This window comes from Anastrepha ludens, chromosome X (assembly GCF_028408465.1).
Source record: "Anastrepha ludens isolate Willacy chromosome X, idAnaLude1.1, whole genome shotgun sequence".
NCBI lineage: Eukaryota > Metazoa > Arthropoda > Insecta > Diptera > Tephritidae > Anastrepha > Anastrepha ludens.
The window spans coordinates 36,283,015-36,303,913 of NC_071503.1; the positions used below are offsets into that span (position 1 = coordinate 36,283,015).

Genomic DNA, 20,899 nt, shown 5'->3' on the forward strand with positions numbered 1-20,899 from the left:
CAGGCTATTTCCAGAGATGCTGCTAAAAGTTGGCAATGGAGAATTAACACAAAGTGAGGGAAGGATTAACCTAGAAAACCTTTGTGTTTTGATAGACAACATCCAAGAGTTAGTGATAACATAAGTTATAAGACAATATCTTGGTTTAAAGAAAGAGCTATTCTGTCACCAACTAACGAACAAGTAGATAAAGTAAATAACTTGATTATTTCAAAGATTAATGCGCCGACGAAAATATACTACTCGGTCGATACTGTTCTCGATTTGGAAGAAGCTGTTCAATTTCCTACAGAATTTCTAAATTCTTTGAAACCGTCTGGACTCCCTCCTCACAAAATGGAGCTGAAAATAGGTTGTCCTGTTATTTTATTAAGAAACCTAAGTCCACCTAAACTTTGCAATGGCACGCGTTTGATGGTAAAATCACTGAAAACTTTCATAATAGAGTGCACAATACTCACAGGATGTGGTACCGGAGAAGATGTATTGATTCCCCGAATCCCTCTGATACCATCGGATCTACCATTCCAATTTAAACGCTTACAATTTCCGGTAAAGACATCTTTTGCAATGACCATTAATAAATCTCAGGGTCAAACCTTCAACGTTGCAGGCTTAGATTTGAGTGTTGACTGTTTTTCACATGGCCAACTGTATGTCGCTCTTTCAAGAGTAACCTCTAGAGAAAACATGTTTGTATTGTCTAATGACAAGAAGGCTATGAACATTGTATATAAAGACATTCTGTAATATAGTAATTGTTGTAAAAATAAAATAAATACATATGTAAAAATGCAAAAAGTTAATATGCAAAAATGTAGGGTATGAATTTAGATATCCCAAAGATAGCAGGAAATCTTCATGCTATAAAGAAAGGAGAATTGTTTTACTCCAAATTTAACGCGTGCGGGCCACGGGCAATAATGAATAAGCCAAAACTACTGGATCGATTTTAATCATTTTTTCAGTGAGTGACATAGGGTATATATTTTATACCCGTGCGAAGCTGGGCGGGTTGCTAGTATTTGTATAAATTAGGTCATAAGACCGTAATAACTAAATAAATAAAATAAAAAATATACTTTGAAGTCACTACTTACTTCACTCGTACGATCCAAGGTGGAGTATGCTACCTTTAATTGGAGGCCTTTTCATCAGTGCCGCATCAATAGACTAAAACGCATTCAAAAGAAATTTCTTCGTTTTACACTCAGATCTTTGAACTTTACTGATCCGATTCCTCCATATAGGGCAAGGTGTGCATTATTAAACTTAAAATCTATACAAAGTAGTAGAAGTATACTGTATCGAAACATGAACAGTGGCTCAATAAAGAACTCGGACATATGTACATACATAGCATGCAGATTCAAATTCAAAATGTTTGTAAGAAATGCAAGTTGAATATTTTTGTTTTTATATTGGGTATTCAAATTGGATTTTAAAAATAGTAATAATTCACAAAGCCTGCTTGTGAAAAAAAATGTTTCATGCAGCATTCGCAAAATTGGTGTAAAAAAGAAGTCGGACATCTGGCATTATTGCGATGGTTGGAATCCCACAATTAATTTTCTCTCAGTAGAACAGTGCAACGAAGAAACCAAACGTAATAAATTAAAATAAAATTTTCGTCGTATTTTCTTGAAAAAATTCCAAATTATAAACATGGGTAGACCACGTGGGCAAAGGTCAATTGAAGTCAGAAATTTAATTATTAGTCATTATGAAAAAGGTAAAACCATTCGGAAAATTGCAGAAATAGTGAATAGACCCCTTTCGATTGTATGCGATGTGATAAAACGTGATGAAACGTTTCAAAGAAACAAAATCGGTGGAAAGTAAGAAGAAATCCGAACGCCCAAAACTGTTTTCGGATGCAGATGAACGGTGTATAGTGCAACAAATTGAGAAAAATCGAAATCTGAGCGCTCCTAAGCTCGCAACAGAAGTCGCCTAACACCTTAAAATTAATTGCAACCCTGAAAATATACAAGAGCTTTGCCAAAAAATAATTATAATGGAAAAGTTGCACGAAAAAATCCATTCATCAATGAGATTAACCAACACAAGAGAATAAAATTCGCAAAGCGTCATGGGGATAAGGATTTCGAGTCCTAGAAGCATTGTGCTTCATAAAAGGCAATACAGACAACAAACAATACCTAAGAACTATGAAAGAAAATTTGGTCCAAAGTGCTGCAAAGTTGGGAATTAAGGACAATTTCCAGTACTGTCAAGACAATGATCCCAAGCATAAGGCTCTTGATATCCGTCTATGGCTTATGTACAGCTGCCTTAAAGTACTTGAAACACCTCCACAATCTCCAAACGACAATGTAATTGAGCATCTGTGGGCTCATTTGGGAATCCAACTGAAGATGCTTGTTATTAGAAACAAGACAGACCTAGAAGATGCTATTAAAGAAGAGTGGGGGAAAATAGATCCTTTAACATGCAAGAAGCTGGTCGAATCCATGCCAACAAGACTGAATACTGTGAGAAAAAGTAAAGGCTTGCCGACTAAATATTAATTATATTGTTTTTTCTTAAATATTATTTGCCTAACTCTACTTTATATAAACGTCCTAGTTCTTTTTTGTTATGTAAACATTTTGCTAAGTTTTTATGTTTGTACAAATGAGTGGACGTTTGTTTATGTTTGTTGTAGTTTAGAAAAATACGCTTGAAGAACGAAAATAAATGTGAGGCAGAAACGCATTTGATTTGCATTTTAATATAAATAGGGTGAGCCATGTAAAATTTGCTTTTTGAATCGGCTATAAAAAAAAACTAATCAATATTTTTTCAAACTTTTTTTATTTTGAAGATTGACCATTGTCATTTATGAATGAGAAATAATATCGTTCAAATGACTGCCACGACTGGCTTTACAGTAGGCTATTCGATCAACCCAATTTTTAAGCACATTTTCGATTGTTTGGGCTCCAATTTCATGAATCTCAACTTCGATTTCGTGTTTTAAAGCATCAATCGTCTCTGGATGGTTCGCATACCATTTGTCCTTAACGGCTCCCCACAAAAAATAGTCCAACGGGCTTAAATCACAGCTCCGAGGCGGCCAATTGATATCGGAATTTCGGCTGATTATTCGGTTTTCAAAAACGGTAGCCAAAAGTTCGAGCGTAACTTTGGTAGTGTGACGAGTTGCACCGTCCTGTTCAAACCAAATGTCGTCCATGTCATCCTCTTCAATTTTTGGAAACAAAAACTCGTTGAGCATGTCACGGCATGTCTATGAAATTATTGTTTGTAATTCTTTTATATACATATCCTAAATCCCTCAAAACTACACCTACGCGGGCGGGGCCGCGGGTGGAAGCTAGTTAGGGGGCGTCCATAAATTACGTGAGGTGTTTTTTTCAATTTTCTGTACCTCTCTCCCCCCCTGATGAGATGTCGTGAGATTTTATTCAACCCCCTCCCCATCCCCCAATCTGACGTGCGATTTTTCAAAATGTGGGTTTCTTATGTAAACGCGTTAGATTGTTATTGTAAAAAGAAAAAAAAATGCTTCTTGCTTTTATTTACGACTAGTTAAGACTAGTAATCAATATTGCTGAGAGTTATAATTGTAAAAAAAATTTAACAATACTCGTAGAAGACTTAAATCGTAACTTCTTCTTCTTAATTGGCGCTATAACCGCTTACGCGATTTTGGCCGAGTTTAGCAAAGCGCGCCAGTCGTTTCTTTCTCGTGCTAACCGGCGCCAGTTGGACACACCAAGTGAGGCCAAGTCCTTCTCCACCTGATCTTTCCAACGCAGAGGAGGCCGCCCCCTTCCTCTGCTACCACCAGCTGGTACCGCATCGAATACTTTCAAAGCCGGAGCGTTTGTATCCATTCGGACGACATGACCCAGCCAACGAAGCCGCTGGATCTTTATTCGCTGCGCTATGTCTATGTCGTCGTAAAGCTCATACAGCTCATCGTTCCATCGTCTGCGATATTCGCCATTGCCAACGTGCAAAGGTCCAAAAATCTTACGCAGAATCTTTCTCTCGAACACTCCAAGCGTCGCTTCATCGGATATTGTCATCGTCCACGCTTCTGCGCCATACGTTAGGACGGGCATGATGAGAGTCTTGTAGAGTGTTAGTTTTGTTCGTCGAGAGAGGACTTTACTGCTCAGTTGCCTACTTAGTCCAAAGTAGCACTTGTTGGCAAGAGAGATTCTACGTTGGATTTCAAGGCTGACATTGTTATCGGTGTTAATGCTGGTTCCTAAATAGACGAAGTCTTTTACAACCTCGAAATTATAACTGTCTACAGTGACGTGTGTTGTGAACCCCTGATTAGTTGTAAAAATATTGGGAACCCCTGATTACTTGTAAAACGTTGGGAACCCTTGATTAGTTGTAAAAATATTTGGTGTACTATATACTTTATGTATTTGATTCCCGCTGATTCTGTGTATGCGTGTTTGTACACAACTAGTATGTCCGCACAATAGGTAACGGTCAATGCAGAGTTCCTATTTCGTTGTTTCTTGTTCGCGTACATATGTACAAACGCGCATATATAGAATTAGCGCTAATTTGTATGTGTCCTTCGCCGAATTTGCCGCTGCGTTAATGACTGGTTCGATTTCAGAAATCAGTCGTTAGCCAGCGGAGGGAGGACACACTGCGAAATAAACGCTACAACGCACGGAAAGTTAAATTCGCAATTCCCTCTTTTTTTTCACAACGTGGGTGCCGATACGCGAGTGCGCCGACTGTTTGTTTGAAGACAGGAGGTACTTCGTTTTGTCCTCGTTCACCACCAGACCCATTCGCTTTGCCTCTTTGTCCAGTTTGGAGAAGGCAGAACTAACAGCGCGGTTGTTAAGGCCGATGATGTCAATATCATCGGCATACGCCAACAATTGTACGCTCTTATAAAAAATTGTGCCTGAGCGATTAAGTTCTGCGGCTCGTACGATGCTCTCCAACATCAGGTTAAAGAAGTCACACGACAGCGAGTCACCCTGTCTGAAACCTCGTTTGGTATCAAACGGCTCGGAGAGGTCCTTCCCAATTCTGACGGCGCTGCTGGTGTTGAGCAACGTCATCTTACATAGCCGTATTAGTTTTGCGGGGATACCAAATTCAGACATCGCGGCATACAGGTAACTCCTTTCCGTACTGTCGAATGCAGCTTTGAAGTCGACGAAAAGATGGTGTGTGTCGATTCTCCTTTCATGGGTCTTTTCCAAGATTTGGCGTATTGAGAATATTTGGTCGATGGTAGACCTTCCAGGTCTGAAGCCACACTGATAAGGCCCAATCAGTTGGTTGACGGTGGGCTTCAGCCTTTCACACAATACGCTCGCTAGAACCTTATAGGCGATATTTAGAACACTAATCCCGCGGTAATTGGCACAAATTGCAGGATCGCCCTTCTTATGGATTGGGCAGAGTACACTTAAATTCCAATCGGCAGGCATGCTTTCATCCGACCATATTTTGCATAGAAGCTGATGCATGCACCTTACCAGCTCCTCGCCGCCATGTTTGAATAGCTCACCCGGCAGTCCGTCGGCGCCCGCGGCTTTGTTGTTCTTTAGCCGCGTTATCGCTATTCTCACATCGTCATGATCGGGCAGCGGAACGACAACTCCGTCGTCAACGATTGGGGTATCGGGATCTTCACTTTCTCGGTGACATGCGCAGCTGTCACTGTTTAATAAGTTCGAGAAGTGTTCCCTCCATAATTTAAGATTGCTCTGTACGTCAGTCACCAGTTCGCCGTCTTTGTTCTTACAGGAAAACGCCCCGGTCTTAAAACCTTCTGTAAGCCGCCGAACTTTCTGGTAGAATTTTCGGGCGTTGTTCCTGTTGGCCAGCATCTCAAGCTCTTTGCACTCACGTATTTCGGCCTCTCGTTTCTTCTTTCGGATAATACGTCTCTCTTCCTTTTTCAGCTCTCTGTAGCGATCCCACATGGCTCGCGTTGCGCCCGATCGCAGCGTGGCTCTAGAGGCGGCATCCTTTCTTTCTGCGGCAGCATGACATTCCTCGTCGTACCAATTGTTTTTTCGGGCTCGCCGGAAACCGATTTCTTCTTCGGCGGCGGTACGTAAAGAACGAGAAATGTTGCTCCATTGTTCGTGGATGCCGGTTTGTTGGGCAGTACTCTCTGAGAGCAGGAGTGAGAGTCGAGTGGCGAATCTTCTGGCTGTCTGTTGTGATTGCAGCTTTTCGATGTCGAACATTCTTTGCGTAGGTAGATGCACGTTTTTTGCTGCACAGAGGCGTGTGCGCAGTTTGGCTGCAACAAAGTAGTGATCCGAGTCGATGTTGGGTCCTCGGATCGTACGTACATCTAATACACTAGAAGCGTGTCTTCCATCTATCACAACATGATCGATCTGGTTTCGTGTTTTTCGATCAGGAGACAGCCAGGTGGCTTGGTGAATCTTCTTATGCTGGAATCTGGTGCTGCAGACTACCATGTTTCGGGCCCCGACGAAGTCGATCAGCCTCTGTCCGTTACCGGATGTTTCGTTGTGCAGGCTGAATTTTCCGACTGTGGGACCAAAAATTCCCTCCTTGCCCACCCTGGCGTTGAAGTCGCCAAGCACGATTTTTATGTCGTGGCGGGGGCAGCGCTCATAGGAGCGTTCCAGGCGCTCATAGAAAGAATCTTTGGTCGCATCGTCCTTCTCTTCCGTCGGGGCGTGGGCGCAAATTAGCGATATGTTAAAAAAACGGGCTTTGATGCGGATTGTTGCGAGACGCTCGTCCACCGGAGTGAACGACAGTACTTGGCGACGAAGTCTCTCTCCCACAACAAATCCGACACCGAATTTGCGCTCCTTTACATGGCAGCTGTAGTAGACGTCGCAAGGTCCTATGGTTTTCTTACCTTGCCCCGTCCATCGCATCTCTTGGATGGCAGTGATGTCAGCCTTTACTCTCACGAGGACATCAACCAGCCGGGCAGAGGCACCTTCCCCATTAAGGGACCGGACATTCCAGGTGCATGCCCTCAAATCATATTCCTTATTTCGTTTGCAGGGGTCGTCATCAGCATAGGGAGGTCTCATCCGAGGCTTTTTCAAATTTTTCATTGGGGGGGGATTTTTAAGTGGCGGGTCCCAAACCCAACGCACAACCAGCTATCCTGGAATGTTTCGCCTTCTCACGTTAGCTCACTCCCGAACGGGTGTTTGGAAGCTACCCAGAGGATACGTGGGCTAATCCCGGCCGTTGTGAGCTGCTTGAACCATATGCAGAAGAATCGTCCTGGCCATTCCCAAGTGAATGGCGATCAGTAACTTTCCCCACTTGCGTAGACTTCTACACATGGACCCATCCTCGTAACTACTGCGATTAAAAAAAGAATATCTACTCTAATTCAGTCCATGGAGAATCATGCGCGTTTTCAAGAGAGACTATTGGGACCAACATGTCCATATTATTTTCAGAAAAATCATCTGCTCCTTCAACTTCGTTCTGATCTATCCACTCTAAGCCGTTGACGCTTGCGCACAGTAACTCATTAGCTCGTCTTGCGACAATCCGTGAGGGTCGCACTTTGCGGTACATACGCGCTTGCTTAGCGGGTGCAATGTGAGCTGCTCGCCTGTGCTCTGCAGCTCTTGTGATAGATGCGAAGTAAATACCGCATGTACTGCAGCATATTTTCTCTAAATCATCACGTATACTTGGGCAATAGAGATCATAAGGCGCGCTGATAAAGGCATTCAGCGTATTAGAAATGGAGCAAATGACTTTCCGTCATGTTCCTTAAAGTCCGGAATTATCAAACGTCAATCAACCTAAGTGATGGGGTATGGAGGTGGCAGAAAACGGTCGTGAAGAATCATATGCAGATCACTCCGGCGTGGGCTGCAGCAGTTCTGATCATCGCATTTCACAACTTAAAAAAAAAATTAAAAACAATTTCCCTCTGTAACTCTTAAGAAAAATTTGTTGACATTCGCGCTGGTTAAAAAACTAAAACAAAAAAAAAAATAGGCACGCATAAAAATTTGATATGAATCAACTGCAATGTACCTGGAGTAAATATTGGCTCTCTCTAAACAAAGAAGGTTGGAACCTGTCCGTGTGTCGCTGCCACTCAGCTCGTTCGCTCTTGATCATCGAGTCGCGCGTTCGGCTGATAGTGGCGCAAAAACAAACGACAGGCTACACTGTACCGTAAATTCAGATTAAATTGAGCTATTTGGTATAAAACAAATATGGTGGTTTGACAGCAGTAATGTATAACGTCGAAGTATGAATGAAATTATTTTCTTTCGAACGAAGTAGTGAATGATCTTAATCATACTACGATTACGCTTAAGATTAAATCTTAAGCATGTACAATCTGGATAATGGACCAAAATAGTATAATTTTTTTTTGTTTCAATCAGAAAAAAAAGTGCGTGATATTTGCCGAGACCGCCCCGTCCCTCCAACGTAAGATTAGATGAGATTTGACTCGACCCCTCCCCCCTTAAAAATCTCACGTAATTTATGGACGCCCCCTTAAATATATTTATAAAATTTATGTTTTAATCAGAGGATTTTTGGGCACACGGCTCTCGCCTTGCAAAACTTCTTACTTTTTTCTTCGCCTTTTATTGAAAAATCAGCGATCGACACGAATTTTAGGACTGCAATTGAGCAAAAGTGGAACTTACTGTGCTGCCAGACTGTTAACTATGTAGTTTCGCTTATTCCTGTATCGCTTTTTTGACCAGATGAAAGCTGGATGTATTTTAATATTTGCGATTTGGAGGAAGATTGCACCGAAACCCTCACTATATGCGTGTGAATGAACTGTAACTGCACTTCTGTTATAAATCTGCAGCTCTGGGTAGCGCATAAGAGCTGCTTTTAGTGCGGCTATAGCGCGCTGTTCATTTTTTTGCATTCTAAACGGCACACCTTTTTCAAATTATGTGTCAAGGGGTAAGCTATCTGAGCGTAATTTTTAATAAATCTACGAAAGTAGCTGGGGAATGATTGTACGGCTTTAATTTTCTTTTTTCCCGGCAAAAATTTGCCATTTTTGTTTGTACGACCTAAAAAATTAGTTAGCAGTAGTTTCTAACACGCGTTTTATTTTAGGTAGATCTTCTTCGACTGCGACGCTGGAAACTATGATGTCAATCATGTGCAGCTCCAGTATGTCTTCGTTAATTAAAAGGCAATTGGCATACCTGATGAATGCCGATGGAGAGTTATAGTAACCAAAGGGGGCTCTGTAATCTTCCTTAGTTACAAACTCTGTAAATCCTTTGCTCTCCTCTATTGGTACGTAAAAAAACTGTTTTCCAAGTTAATTACTCAGAAGTATTTCGCTAACTGTAGCTTCACTAACACGTCTTTTAAAACCAAGGTGTTTCCCGACTCCCGAAATCCGATGTCGACAGTCTAATTATGTGAACTGATCTGTTAAATCGTATCCCATTAACACATCGAAATTCATTTTAGTGTCCGGAACAACAAGAACTTTTTGTCTGACTTTCAGACTGTCACACGACAAATTTTGGTTTTTATTGGTTGGCACGTCTAGGTTGGCACTTAGACCGTATAATGTAGTCTCTTTTGTGTTTAATGCACTATTGTCTAGTTGTTTTGATAGGTTGTTTTAAATCAAAGTTCCATCTCATCCAATGTCCCCTTAGACGGCCTACCGTTTTTCCTTCAGTCTATGTTTTAAAACATAATTTTTTACAGTGTACCCACTGTTATTACGCCTGAAACATTTGGTGCCTGACTTGCACTCCGCTTTTTTACGTTCTGTTGAATCACAATTGTAGCAATGCTCTCTTTTGCGTTTGCAAACATAAAATGCTTCCTATTTAAATTCAAATTCAGTATTTTATTGAAAGTTTAACTTGGTTTATAATAAGATTTATTTACGTATGTATAATTTAAATAGTAAGATGAAACAATGTTAAATATACATATGTATATGCGAAGATACTACGAAACGAATTGATCGGTGCCGAGACCTTTAACTTCAACTGACAACTAATGATTGACCTCTGCGGACTACTGCTAAATTTTTCGCGAAGATTGCTGCCGACTGGAATTGTAAGTAACGGGACTTCAGACATACCCCTAATGACCAAGCTTAACTTTTACATAAAAATACTATATCCTTTTCGACTTAAAGCTTTTTTTCCTGTATAGTGGCATGCGCGTATTTTGGCTGCAAACATTGAGGAAGTAATAACATAATCACAGTGATTCAATTTATCGCAAGCGGTCATATACATATGCGTCGGTCGGGCGACGAGTTGTATGGGCGAGCAGCAATGCTTTATAAACAACACAATGTACGCATGCATTACAAAAAATCGATATGATGCTGGTGCCGTATCGGCAAGAATGATAGATTACAAGGTTTGAACGTCCGAAACAGAATTGTGAGAGTAGCTTGGGCTGCTACGTCCTTGGGGAGCTGGTAGCAGAATTGTGCCCACTCATTTCACATGCACTCTTACGCTCATCTAAACAGTCGTTGTTTATAAGGGAATAAACTAACATTAGCATTGGCTGTGTATTCTCGTATATAAACAACGCAATCTTAGTTTTGTCGTAAACAAACATCACATCCCAAATGACCTCAGGAAATCACCAAATTCCTTCAAATTCGCTGATAGCCGGTTAACATTCTTTTCACCATGAAACGTACATACATAGGTATATAACATACATATCTGCAGGAATACATTTTTCCTTAAACATGTTTGTCTCTTGGGCAATATTTTGATTTGTCTATTTTCTATTTTTGTAGGACTTTTATATAAAAATATTTCATAGTTATTTCATTTCTGTTTACATCTAACAAATTATTTTTAATGTCTGCTACTTTTGTAATAATATTAAATTTTTTCACTTTTTTCTTTATAACTTATCTATGTACATATATTCAATAACATTAAAAAAGACAATATCTTCAACTCAAAACTAGTTATCAATTTAATAACAAAAATATTAGGTTTTCATTGAAATACATTGTTTTTTTTTTGTCGGGACAACTAGCAAGTACAGCACTCAAACATTAATTCAGCCCATTGTACTGCACTTGGATTCCCTTTTAATTTTCTTTAAATCTACCCGATCTCCGAAGAAATTTGAGTAGATCTCGTGGTGCCAAGGAGCCAAGATGGTCGCTTTTTAACACATCAGTGCCAAAGACCTCAAACCTGATACGAGAGAAGGCGGGGCAGTCGCACAGGAAGTGGTCCGCCGTCTCATCCTTCTCTTCACAAGCCGGGCAGAGTACTCTGTCTGAGATGCCCAACCTTCCCATGTGTTTCGCCCACAGAAAGTGGCCCGTCATCAGTCCAACCAGCCATCTGCACTCCCCTCTGTTTAATGACAGAAGGGTTTGTGACAGTCGATCGGACATGACATAACATCAGTTTAGTCCATCTGCAGCCTCTCTTAGTCTGCCAAGCTCGCTTGTGGGTGGTAGTTACCCATTTGCTAACCGTGGCTGTGATGCCGCAGAAGGGAGTGACCAAACGGGCTCTAGGCCAAAGAAGTTGGACTCAGAGCCCATCTTACCTAAAGAGTCAGAGGTCTCGTTACCCGCGATACCCACGTGTCCCGGGACCCATGTTAGCATCAGGCTATTATGTCTACCGACATAGTTCAGCCTGGATTTACAGGACTTGACTACCCCTGATGTGGTTGGAGGGCTGTCTAAGGCCATACGCGCAGCTTGGCTGTAGCTGCAGATACATACAGATCTGCCTCTCCATCGCTTTTCCACAACAGAGTTCATCGCTTCTTGAACTGCATACACCTCCGCTTGAAACTCAGATGCATGCGTAGACCCCAGAGCCGGAGCCATGCTCGGTCGTGGAGCCATCCGTAAAAATGCGAAAACAGTTTTTGCCGGGCTCATTTTCTGAGTCTTCCCAGAACTGAGCCTCTAGTAGCACTACACTGTATCTCTTTTCAAGTATGACTCCTGATGGCATGGAGTCAAGGGGCATGAAGAGAATCGTTGGATCGAATTCCATGCCTTCTCTGTGTTCCAATGCCGGTCAGGGGCCGTACCAGTTCCCATTGTGTTTCAGCCTGCAGATGGCCTTCAAGGCCTCTCCTTGGATTAAATCATCAAGTAGTGGTAAACCAATCAGAGCATCTAATGCCGGGCCTGAAGTAGTCGGAAAAGCTCCGGTGCAACAGATGACCACAGTGCGTTTTAGTCTCGATAAGGTCCCTGACTCCCACTAGAGAAAGCCAACTGCAGACCACGGATGCATAGGTGATAATAGATCTTATAATAGCCGTGTAGATCCATAGGACCTAGGAGAAAGACGCCACGTTTTCCCAAAGGCACCCTTGCACTGCTAGATAGCTGTCAGTGCTTTGGATGTTTTTGTTTCAAAGTGTGATTTCCATATGAGCTTACTATCGAGGATTACTCCAAGATATTTAATTTCCTTGGATAGCTGGATAGTGACTCCTTTTAGCTTAGGCAGAACGAGCCTATCAAGCTTCCTCCTTCTGGTGAAGAGGGCAATACCAGTCTTGGCGGGATTTGTCGATAGCCATTTCGCAGAGCATCATGCGTCAATCCGCTCCAGAGTTTTTTGCACTTTCCTGCTGATGTTCATAAGCGAAGGGGCTGTTATCAAACAAGCAACATCGTCTGCATATGCTTGTGCGTAGACTCCCGAATCGTTTAAGGTGGGGAGAAGAGGATCGATTACCATGCACCAGAGCAATGGAGACTGCACACCGCCTTAGGGTCAGCCTCTATTAACCCCGGATGACACGAGCAGATCTTCCTCCTCGAATCCAATTTACTAGCACCCGGTCTACGCCGTGCCTACTAGCAGAGCTACACATACTGTCAAAAGTGGCATTATCAAACGCCCCCTCTATGTCTAAAAAGATGCCCATAGCGTAGTCCCTCCTGTCGATGGCCAGCTCTACCCTAGCAAAAAGGTTTTGCAGTGCCGACTCGCAGGATTTTCTTCAGGGCGGCTGTTACGGACTCTGCGCCTTCCTTCAGCATGGCGGGATATATGCCATCTGGTCCGGGCGACTTGTAGCCGCCAAAAGATTTGATGGCAAATCGAATGGCGGCCTCATTTACCACAGATCTGGCAACGAACTAGTCAAGCCGAGAAGGTGTAACAGCTCTGACAACTGCCTCTATCAATAAGGGCTGTTGCCGGCTGACGCCTATCTGATTACCAGGAAAGTGAGATTCCATCAGCTAGCTGAGTGTCGCACTTTGCCGCTCCGTGAGGGAGCCATCAGATTTCCTAAGTGACCATAGCTTTGCAGTTGGGTCCCTTTTCAGGATCCTTACCAATTTCGCCGTGTCACTCAGAGATTCAATACCGCTGCAGAATTTCCTATATGAGGCTGCTTTCGATTCCTGAATAAGCTTCTTGTAGTTCTTCTGAACATCAAGGTATCGCAAGCAAGGTTAATCTTGAGGGCCCGGTTTAAAATGTTAAGCCAGATTCTGGCAAACTATTCTAATAAAATAATGAAATAATAATCGAATAGAATAAATTAATATAATATTGAATTAAAATAATGAAAATGTATTCAATCTTAATATTAAGTTATTTTATATTTTATATTTATAAGTATATGGTATACTTTACTGTTTCTCGCTGTCGCTATTTCTTTACCTGTTTCTATTTACTTCCGAGCATTGACTCTATTTCTACAGCTATACTTTCCGTTCTTCCTATTTCTATTTACTTAACTGCATACTCTCTCTAACTCTCCACATACTGTTCTTCCATTTCCGCTATTTCTTGTATCTTAGTTTTAGGCGTAATATAAGGACAAAACATGTAAAATAAAGTCCCTTTTTGAATTGTAATTGGACGTGCACGGTCTTTTCCTTTTAATTACGCTTCCACAGGCAATATTCGTTTTATTTCGCGCTTCCCTAAGTAAAGTTTTTTTTAAATAATTAAAATATCTTCATAAACTAGTGAAGAATTTTCATGGCGCCCGAGCAGGGATAAGCTTTTTCAAATGCGATGTTGATTCACATAGTCATGTCGAAGGTTGATCCCACTACTCGGTCAAAGTGGGAGGAGCAACTTGACTATGATAAGCTGCCGCTTTGGGCTAAGTGTGAAGCTATGCTAAGTAAGAGATACCAGCAATAATCACCTGAAGAAGCTTCCTCATCCCAACAAAGGCCAAACAATGAAGATACGCGGCAGAAAACCAAAAATTAACAACTGCGACACTCAAATACAACATTTATCGCGACAAATTCCAAGCTGCCTTCACTGTGGTTCAAAGGACCATTATTTAATAGCTTGCCCAAAATTCCAAGCAATCACCGCACTTAAAAGATTTGAATTTTGGAAAATCTATTTCCCTGTGCTTAAATTCTTGCGCAAGGGACGTACGGTCTCAAAATGCCCATCGCTGTGGTGTATGCAACCGTTCGCATCACACCCTGTTGCATCAATATCCGATCTCCTTTGAGACCGAGCCGCAACCTTCGACGCCACAGGCCATGCATATTAGCAGCCTGCCTGACCGAGTCATGATAGCTACAGCCGTAGTTAATGTAAAGGCCAGCTCCGGTGTTTACGTGCAAGCGCGAGCTCTACTTGACTCCGGTTCTCAGGTCAACTTTATGACCGAAGAGCTTTTGCAGAAATTGCGAATCCGGAAAGAAAAATTCGCTCTAAATATAGTTGGAATTGGCAATTCTAATAAAAAGGTCCAAGGCAAGCTAAAAACGTATATAAAATCGAGGATCAACAATTTTGAGTTTTCGGTGGACTTTTGGGTAATGCGTTCGATATCAGTCAATCATCCAGATCGGACTGTAAACACAAATGGCTGGAAAATCCCACAAAATATTGAACTAGCTGACCCAAGTTTCTACAAGTGTCAGAAAATAGACATACTTTTAGGAGCTGAAATATTCTTTGATCTGTTATCGGTGGGTCAGATCAGAACCAGCCCAAGGCAGCACACGCTGCAAAAAACTGTGTTAGGCTGGATAATTTCAGGCAAGTATGCCACAAATAATAGCTCCAGTGCCCAAGTAAGTAGCACATTATGTCAATTTGAAGAAAGCGTTGCTAGCATTGATACTACAATCCGAAAATTCTGGGAATTGGAAGAAATACCTGCACAAGTAAATTCCACACGACTGACTCCAGAGCAGGCAAAATGTGAGGAATTTTTTTCGAAAACCACACAGGTTTTACCATGTGGAAGGCTTCAAGTCAGACTGCCTTTCAAAACCGACCGTAAATTACTCGGTCATTCGTATGCAACCGCAGCTCGGCGGTTTCAGGCGCTGGAGAGAAGGACGCTGAAAGATCCAGTACTTCGTAAAATGTACCTGGACTTCACGCAAGAGTATCTCGAATTGGGGCATATGAGTCCAACAAATAATCGACTCCCGAGTGAGCCGCACTATTTCATTCCGCACCAGTGTGTGTTAAGACCGCAGAGCACAACTACCAAGTTGCGCGTAGTTTTTGATGCTTCGAGTCGCACATCAACACAAGTTGCGTTGAATGAAACCTTGATGGTCGGACCGATCGTTCAAGAGGACCTTTTTTCGACCCTCCTTCGCTTCCGATTGCACAAATATGCCATGACTGCCGACATCACGAAGATGTATCGTCAAATATTAGTGCACGAAGACGACAGGAACTTCCAGCTCATAGTGTGGAGACAGGATCCATCGGAGCATTTGCAAATTTTTCGATTAAACACCGTAACATACGGCACAGCGCCTGTACCATTTCTCGCCACACGGTGTCTGCAAATGCTAAGCGACAAAAATAAAGCCAAATATCCACTCGGTTCCAAAGTCATTCGGAATGACTTTTACGTCGACGACCTATTAACAGGATCCGATATAGAAAGCCTCACCCAGATACAACAGGAAGTAAATATAATTTTAGAATCGGCAGGCCTGAAATTAGCAAAGTGGTTTTCCAATCATACAAGCTCATCGGATAGTGAGAGTCTCCAAAAATTATTGCAGCTCAGCGATACCGACTCCACCAAAACGCTGGGAATCCACTGGCAGCCGAAAGATGACATTTTTCGCTTCATTCTGGAAGATAATTTTAGCGAGCTGCGAGCAACTAAACGTAATATTTTATTAGTTTCCGCTCGCCTCTTTGACCCTCTTGGTTTATTAGCCCCGCTAGTTACCAAAGCTAAAATCTTATTACAAGAGCTTTGGATTCAAAAGCTAGACTGGGATGAGTCGATTCCATTGCGGCTTGACACTAGCTGGCAAAACTTTAAAGCCAATTTGTTGCAGCTTCCATCAATTAGCTTTCCTCGGTATGTAAATATAGAGTCGAGTGCCAGCTGCCAAATTCATGGCTTTTCCGACGCTTCAATAAGAGCGTATGGCTGCTGCGTATATATACGTAGCCAATCCGCTAGTGGTACGAAACGCACGCTGCTTACTTCAAAGTCTAGAGTAGCTCCGCTGAAAACTAAATCTCTTCCGCGTTTAGAGCTCTCGGCAGCCCATCTTCTTGCCAAATTATGGTCAAGAATTTCACCAATGTTGAGTCGACCAATAGAACAAACAAGTTTCTGGACAGACTCCGAAATAGTTCTGCATTGGATTAAAACGCATCCATCGTCGTTGCAATTTTTCGTCGCAAATAGAGTGTCCGAGATCCAAGGGTGGACCCAGAATATGTCGTGGCGTCATGTGCCCACAAAACAAAATCCAGCGGATCAAGTGTCTCGGGGTTGTAACGTGGACGAATTGGGTAATTCAATATGATTTAGTGGTCCACAGTTCCTCCTAGAAGACCCTGCTACATGGCCAAAAAATGTCAACTTCAGTCTCTCTCCAGAACAAGAAGCACTCGAGAAGAAGAAGAACGCAATTACGTTAACCACAATCATTGCCACAACAAATACACTTCTCGAAATAATTGACAGGTTCTCACCTCACAGAAAAGTGCTTCGGATTTCCGCTTATATACTCAGATGGCTTCGAAAAATACCAGAGCGAAAAGCAGAATCTGAAATAATACCCACGGCAAAGGAATTACAATTGAGTTTCCTTAAAATTGTCGAAATAATTCAACATTTTGAATTTAGCGATGAAATAAATAAATTATCGAAAAATAACGTACTTCCCTCCAGTTTGCAGAAATTAACTCCATTTCTGCATGAACACTCGGAATCATCATTATCGTTTAAATTGATTCGAGTAGGTGGCCGTTTATTAAACGCGCCAATCCCCTATGATGCTAAGTTCCCTTTGCTATTACACAAAGACTCGCACTTTGTGAAAGCATACATCCGGTTCCTACATTTTCGTAATCACCATGCCGGTCCACAGGCATTGGTAGCGCTTCTGCGAGAAAAAATATGGCTGATAAATGCTCGAGAAGCCTGTAGTCGAACTGTAACAGAATGCATTCACTGTTTTCGTTATAAGCCAAAATTACAAGGTCAGATCATGGGCAATCTACCCGCCGATCGATTACGCGCCCAACGGCCCTTCACAATATGTGGGGTAGATTACTGCGGGCCCACTCACATAACCTTAAAAATTCGCGGTCGCCCTCCCGTGAAAATGTATATTGCCATTTTCGTGTGTTTCGCTTCAAAGGCAGTTCATCTAGAACTTGTTACTGATTTAACTGCTGATAAATTTATTTTCGCTCTCAAAAGGTTCATTGGGCGCCGAGGGATGCCAGCCAAAATATACTGCGACAACGCGACGAGCTTCGTGGGAGCAGAGAGGAAGCTGAGGGAGCTCCGGGAAGCCTTTCTGGCACAGAAAGAGGAGATTCTCCAATACGCCGCCGACGAAGGATTCATCTTCGCCTTCATACCTCCGAGGGCACCCCACTTCGGCGGCCTGTGGGAAGCAGCAGTGAAGTCGGCCAAACATCTGCTGGTGCGCGCCGTAGGCAACGCGCTGTTAACCGCCGAAGAAACCGCAACGCTTCTCGCCGAAGTAGAAGCGGTACTGAACTCCCGACCGCTCGCACCACTCAGCAACGACCCCAACGACAGCGAGGCGCTAACGCCGGCGCATCTACTAATCGGTTGCCTCTTGCGAGCTTTGCCACCGGAGAGGTACCCGTCAACCTCAGCCGCTGCTTAGAGAGATGGCAGCTTGTTTGCTCTCTCAAGCAACAATTTTGGCGCGCGTGGTCGAAGAGCTACCTTCTGGAGCTTCAGCAGCGCAACAAATGGGTGCACCCGCAGCCCAATGTCCAACCAGGCCAACTCGTCGTCGTCCACGAAGATAACGTACCACCGCAGCATTGGGTGCTCGGTCGAGTAACCGCAACCATTCCCGGAGCGGACGGCAAAATTCGAGTCGCAGACATCACCACTAGGTCGGGTGAAGTACGACGCCCTATGCACAAACTCGCCGTGCTGCCGGTGGAAAACAAGAATTGAAGGCTGTTGGATTCCTTCAAGGTGGCCGGTGTTAAGCCACATTCTGGCCAACTATTCTAATAAAATAATGAAAATGTATTCAATCTTAATATTAAGTTATTTTATATTTTATATTTATAAGTATATAGTATACTTTACTGTTTCTCGCTGTAGCTATTTCTTTACCTGTTTCTATTTACTTCCGAGCATTGACTCTATTTCTACAGCTATACTTTCCGTTCTTCCTACTTCTATTTACTTAACTGCGTACTCTCTCTAACTCTCCACATACTGTTCTTCCATTTCCGCTATTTCTTGTATCTTAGTTTTAGGCCTAATATAAGGACAAAACATGTAAAATAATGCCCCTTTTTGAATTGTAATTGGACGTGCACGGTCTTTTCCTTTTAATTACGCTTCCACAGGCAATATTCGTTTTATTTCGCGCTTCCCTAAGTGAAGTATTTTTTAAAAATTTAATACAACACCTTCACAAAGCAGTGAAGAATTTTCAAAAAGTTTTATCGACTCACGCCTCAACATCTGGAACTCTCGATTCCACCAAGGAACGGGAGTCCGGTTAGAGAGAGGTCGAATTGGACAGGCTTACTCAAAACATTCAGTTAGGGCAGCGTTGAGTTTCTCAACAGCCGCCTCAATGGCCTGTTCTTTTCGAAGTCTTGGTGGCGCAACGTTAAGGCCCCGCAACGCCTCCCTAAACTTCTGCCAGTCTGTTTTTCTGGGGTTTCTAGAGGGCAATGGCATTTGTGCCTCCTCGCCACACTGAAACTCAATGTACCTGTGGTCCGAGCACGAATCTTCGGCAAGGACTCTCCAGAGCTTGATTTACCACCCAAGTTTTGAGTTTGGTAGTGTGAGATCAATCACCTCCTGCCTTCTGACTTTTGACGTTGGCTGTGAGCCCTTGTTATGTATGTCTAAGCAAGAGGACGCGATAAATTCGAATAGTTGAGAGCCCCGTCCATTGCAGTTGCTGCTGCCACAGATTGTTTGCTGGGCATTAGCATCGCAACATAGGATGAGTGGCCTTCCCGGGTGCTGGCCCTTCCAGAGCATCGTAAAGAAAATAAGCATATGCAATCACAAACTTCGACCATCCGCGTCTACCTCTGTAACACGCCTCAGCCGCTACCAGGTCTTGGCAACAGAATTGCTCAAGACCCGTCACAGTGAGATGGGATGATACTATAAGACCGGTCCTAGGCATCCGCCGTAGATAGGTCTGGATCCGGAATCCAGCAGATGGCCTTTCTGACGGGTACACTCTCCTCACTGTAGACTGCGAAGCGAGTGGTCCCCATGATCCGACTACGGTCCTGATCCACTCGAAGTTGGCCAGAGACACGCACGACACTTTTATGGTGCCGTCTTTTGTCTCATAACCCTTCGCGTTTGCTTCAGGACGGGAGGCAATAACCTGACGCATCAGTTGACTTTTGCAGTTTTTGATTTCTGCATCCGTCAGCTGATGGTCAGGCCCCAGTTTACCAATCACAGCCACAGGTCGTGGGACAGCAGCCTTCTCGCTATAGGATGGCTTGGCCGCACCCTTGGATGTGCTTGGGCGAAGGTCCAGCTCCCGATCCTCCACTGACGAAGATTTCGCCGGGCAAACAGCTGTGCTGGACATTTTGTCGAGGACACCGATAGGGACGTGGCTTAGCAAAACCGCGCTCGTACCTTGGGGGGTCGTGGTTTGGCCATTTGCGGAAACCGCTGGGCAGGGAGGTGGACTGCTTTCAGCCACCGTCCTTCTCCGCTTACCTTGAGAGCGAGACAGCTTGGGAGCGCCGGTGCCCACCGAGAATTCGGTAGCTTCCGTGTGTGTCACTTCCGCTGACAGAGGTCTTTTGGAAGACACGGACGCAGAAGGGCCGACAGAGCCACTTGAGGATTTCTCCCGCTTTCTTCTTTCCCTCCATGCAACGTTCTTCGATTTCCCGGCTTCTTTGGGAGGCCGTGCAGCCACCGAAGAGACCTCACAACTCAGGCCCTCCGAAACAGGGAAACGTTTCTAAGACTCTGAAGGAGAGGAGATTGCTATATCAACCCCCCTCTCCTCCAGGATGCGCTCTCGCTCATAGAGCTGAGAGACTTGGGTAATAGATGGGGCCTCCAGAATCCATGCCCCAGCCGCCGAAGCGGGTGGATTGCCACTTGTGTGGATTCCACCTGAAGTAATTGATCCATTGTTTTCCATTACCTTTTCGATTTTTGTTCGGGACTCCTCCCTGGCCAGTTTGGTTCGTGGATGGCATCCTGATTCTATGCCAACTTTGAGACATCACACGACTGTTGAACCCACCCCATCAGGGAAGGCCACTCGTGTGGTGCCAGGGCTTCCCTATTCACCACCTGGGACGCGCCCAATGGGAGATCAGGCAACTCCACACGGGAAACAAATAACATTTGAAGATGAAAAACCTCTCTTATGTGAACGTAGCAAACCAATCGCACATACCTAAATACAGACTCCGCACGCAATTTACCCGGGAAGTGTTTATAAATCCTA

The 20,899-nt window shown here is 43.4% G+C and overlaps 1 protein-coding gene across 1 annotated transcript; it reads left to right on the forward strand.

The window, feature by feature from the left end:
• Positions 1-14,512: 14,512 nt before the first annotated feature.
• On the forward strand, positions 14,513-18,085 carry LOC128869933 (uncharacterized). The gene is made up of 2 exons (XM_054112531.1): positions 14,513-16,287; positions 17,647-18,085. The coding sequence occupies exons 1-2, from the start codon at positions 14,513-14,515 to the stop codon at positions 18,083-18,085; spliced, it is 2,214 nt and encodes a 737-aa protein (XP_053968506.1).
• The last annotated feature ends 2,814 nt before the right edge of the window (positions 18,086-20,899 follow it).

Coding starts and splice junctions, on each gene's coding strand:
- LOC128869933 (XM_054112531.1), top strand. CDS start 14,513: ATGATAGCTACAGCCGTAGTTAATGTAAAGGCCAGCTCCGGTGTTTAC. Junction 16,288..17,646: donor CCATCAATTAGCTTTCCTCG/GTATGTAAATAT, acceptor CGCTCTCAAAAG/GTTCATTGGGCGCCGAGGGA.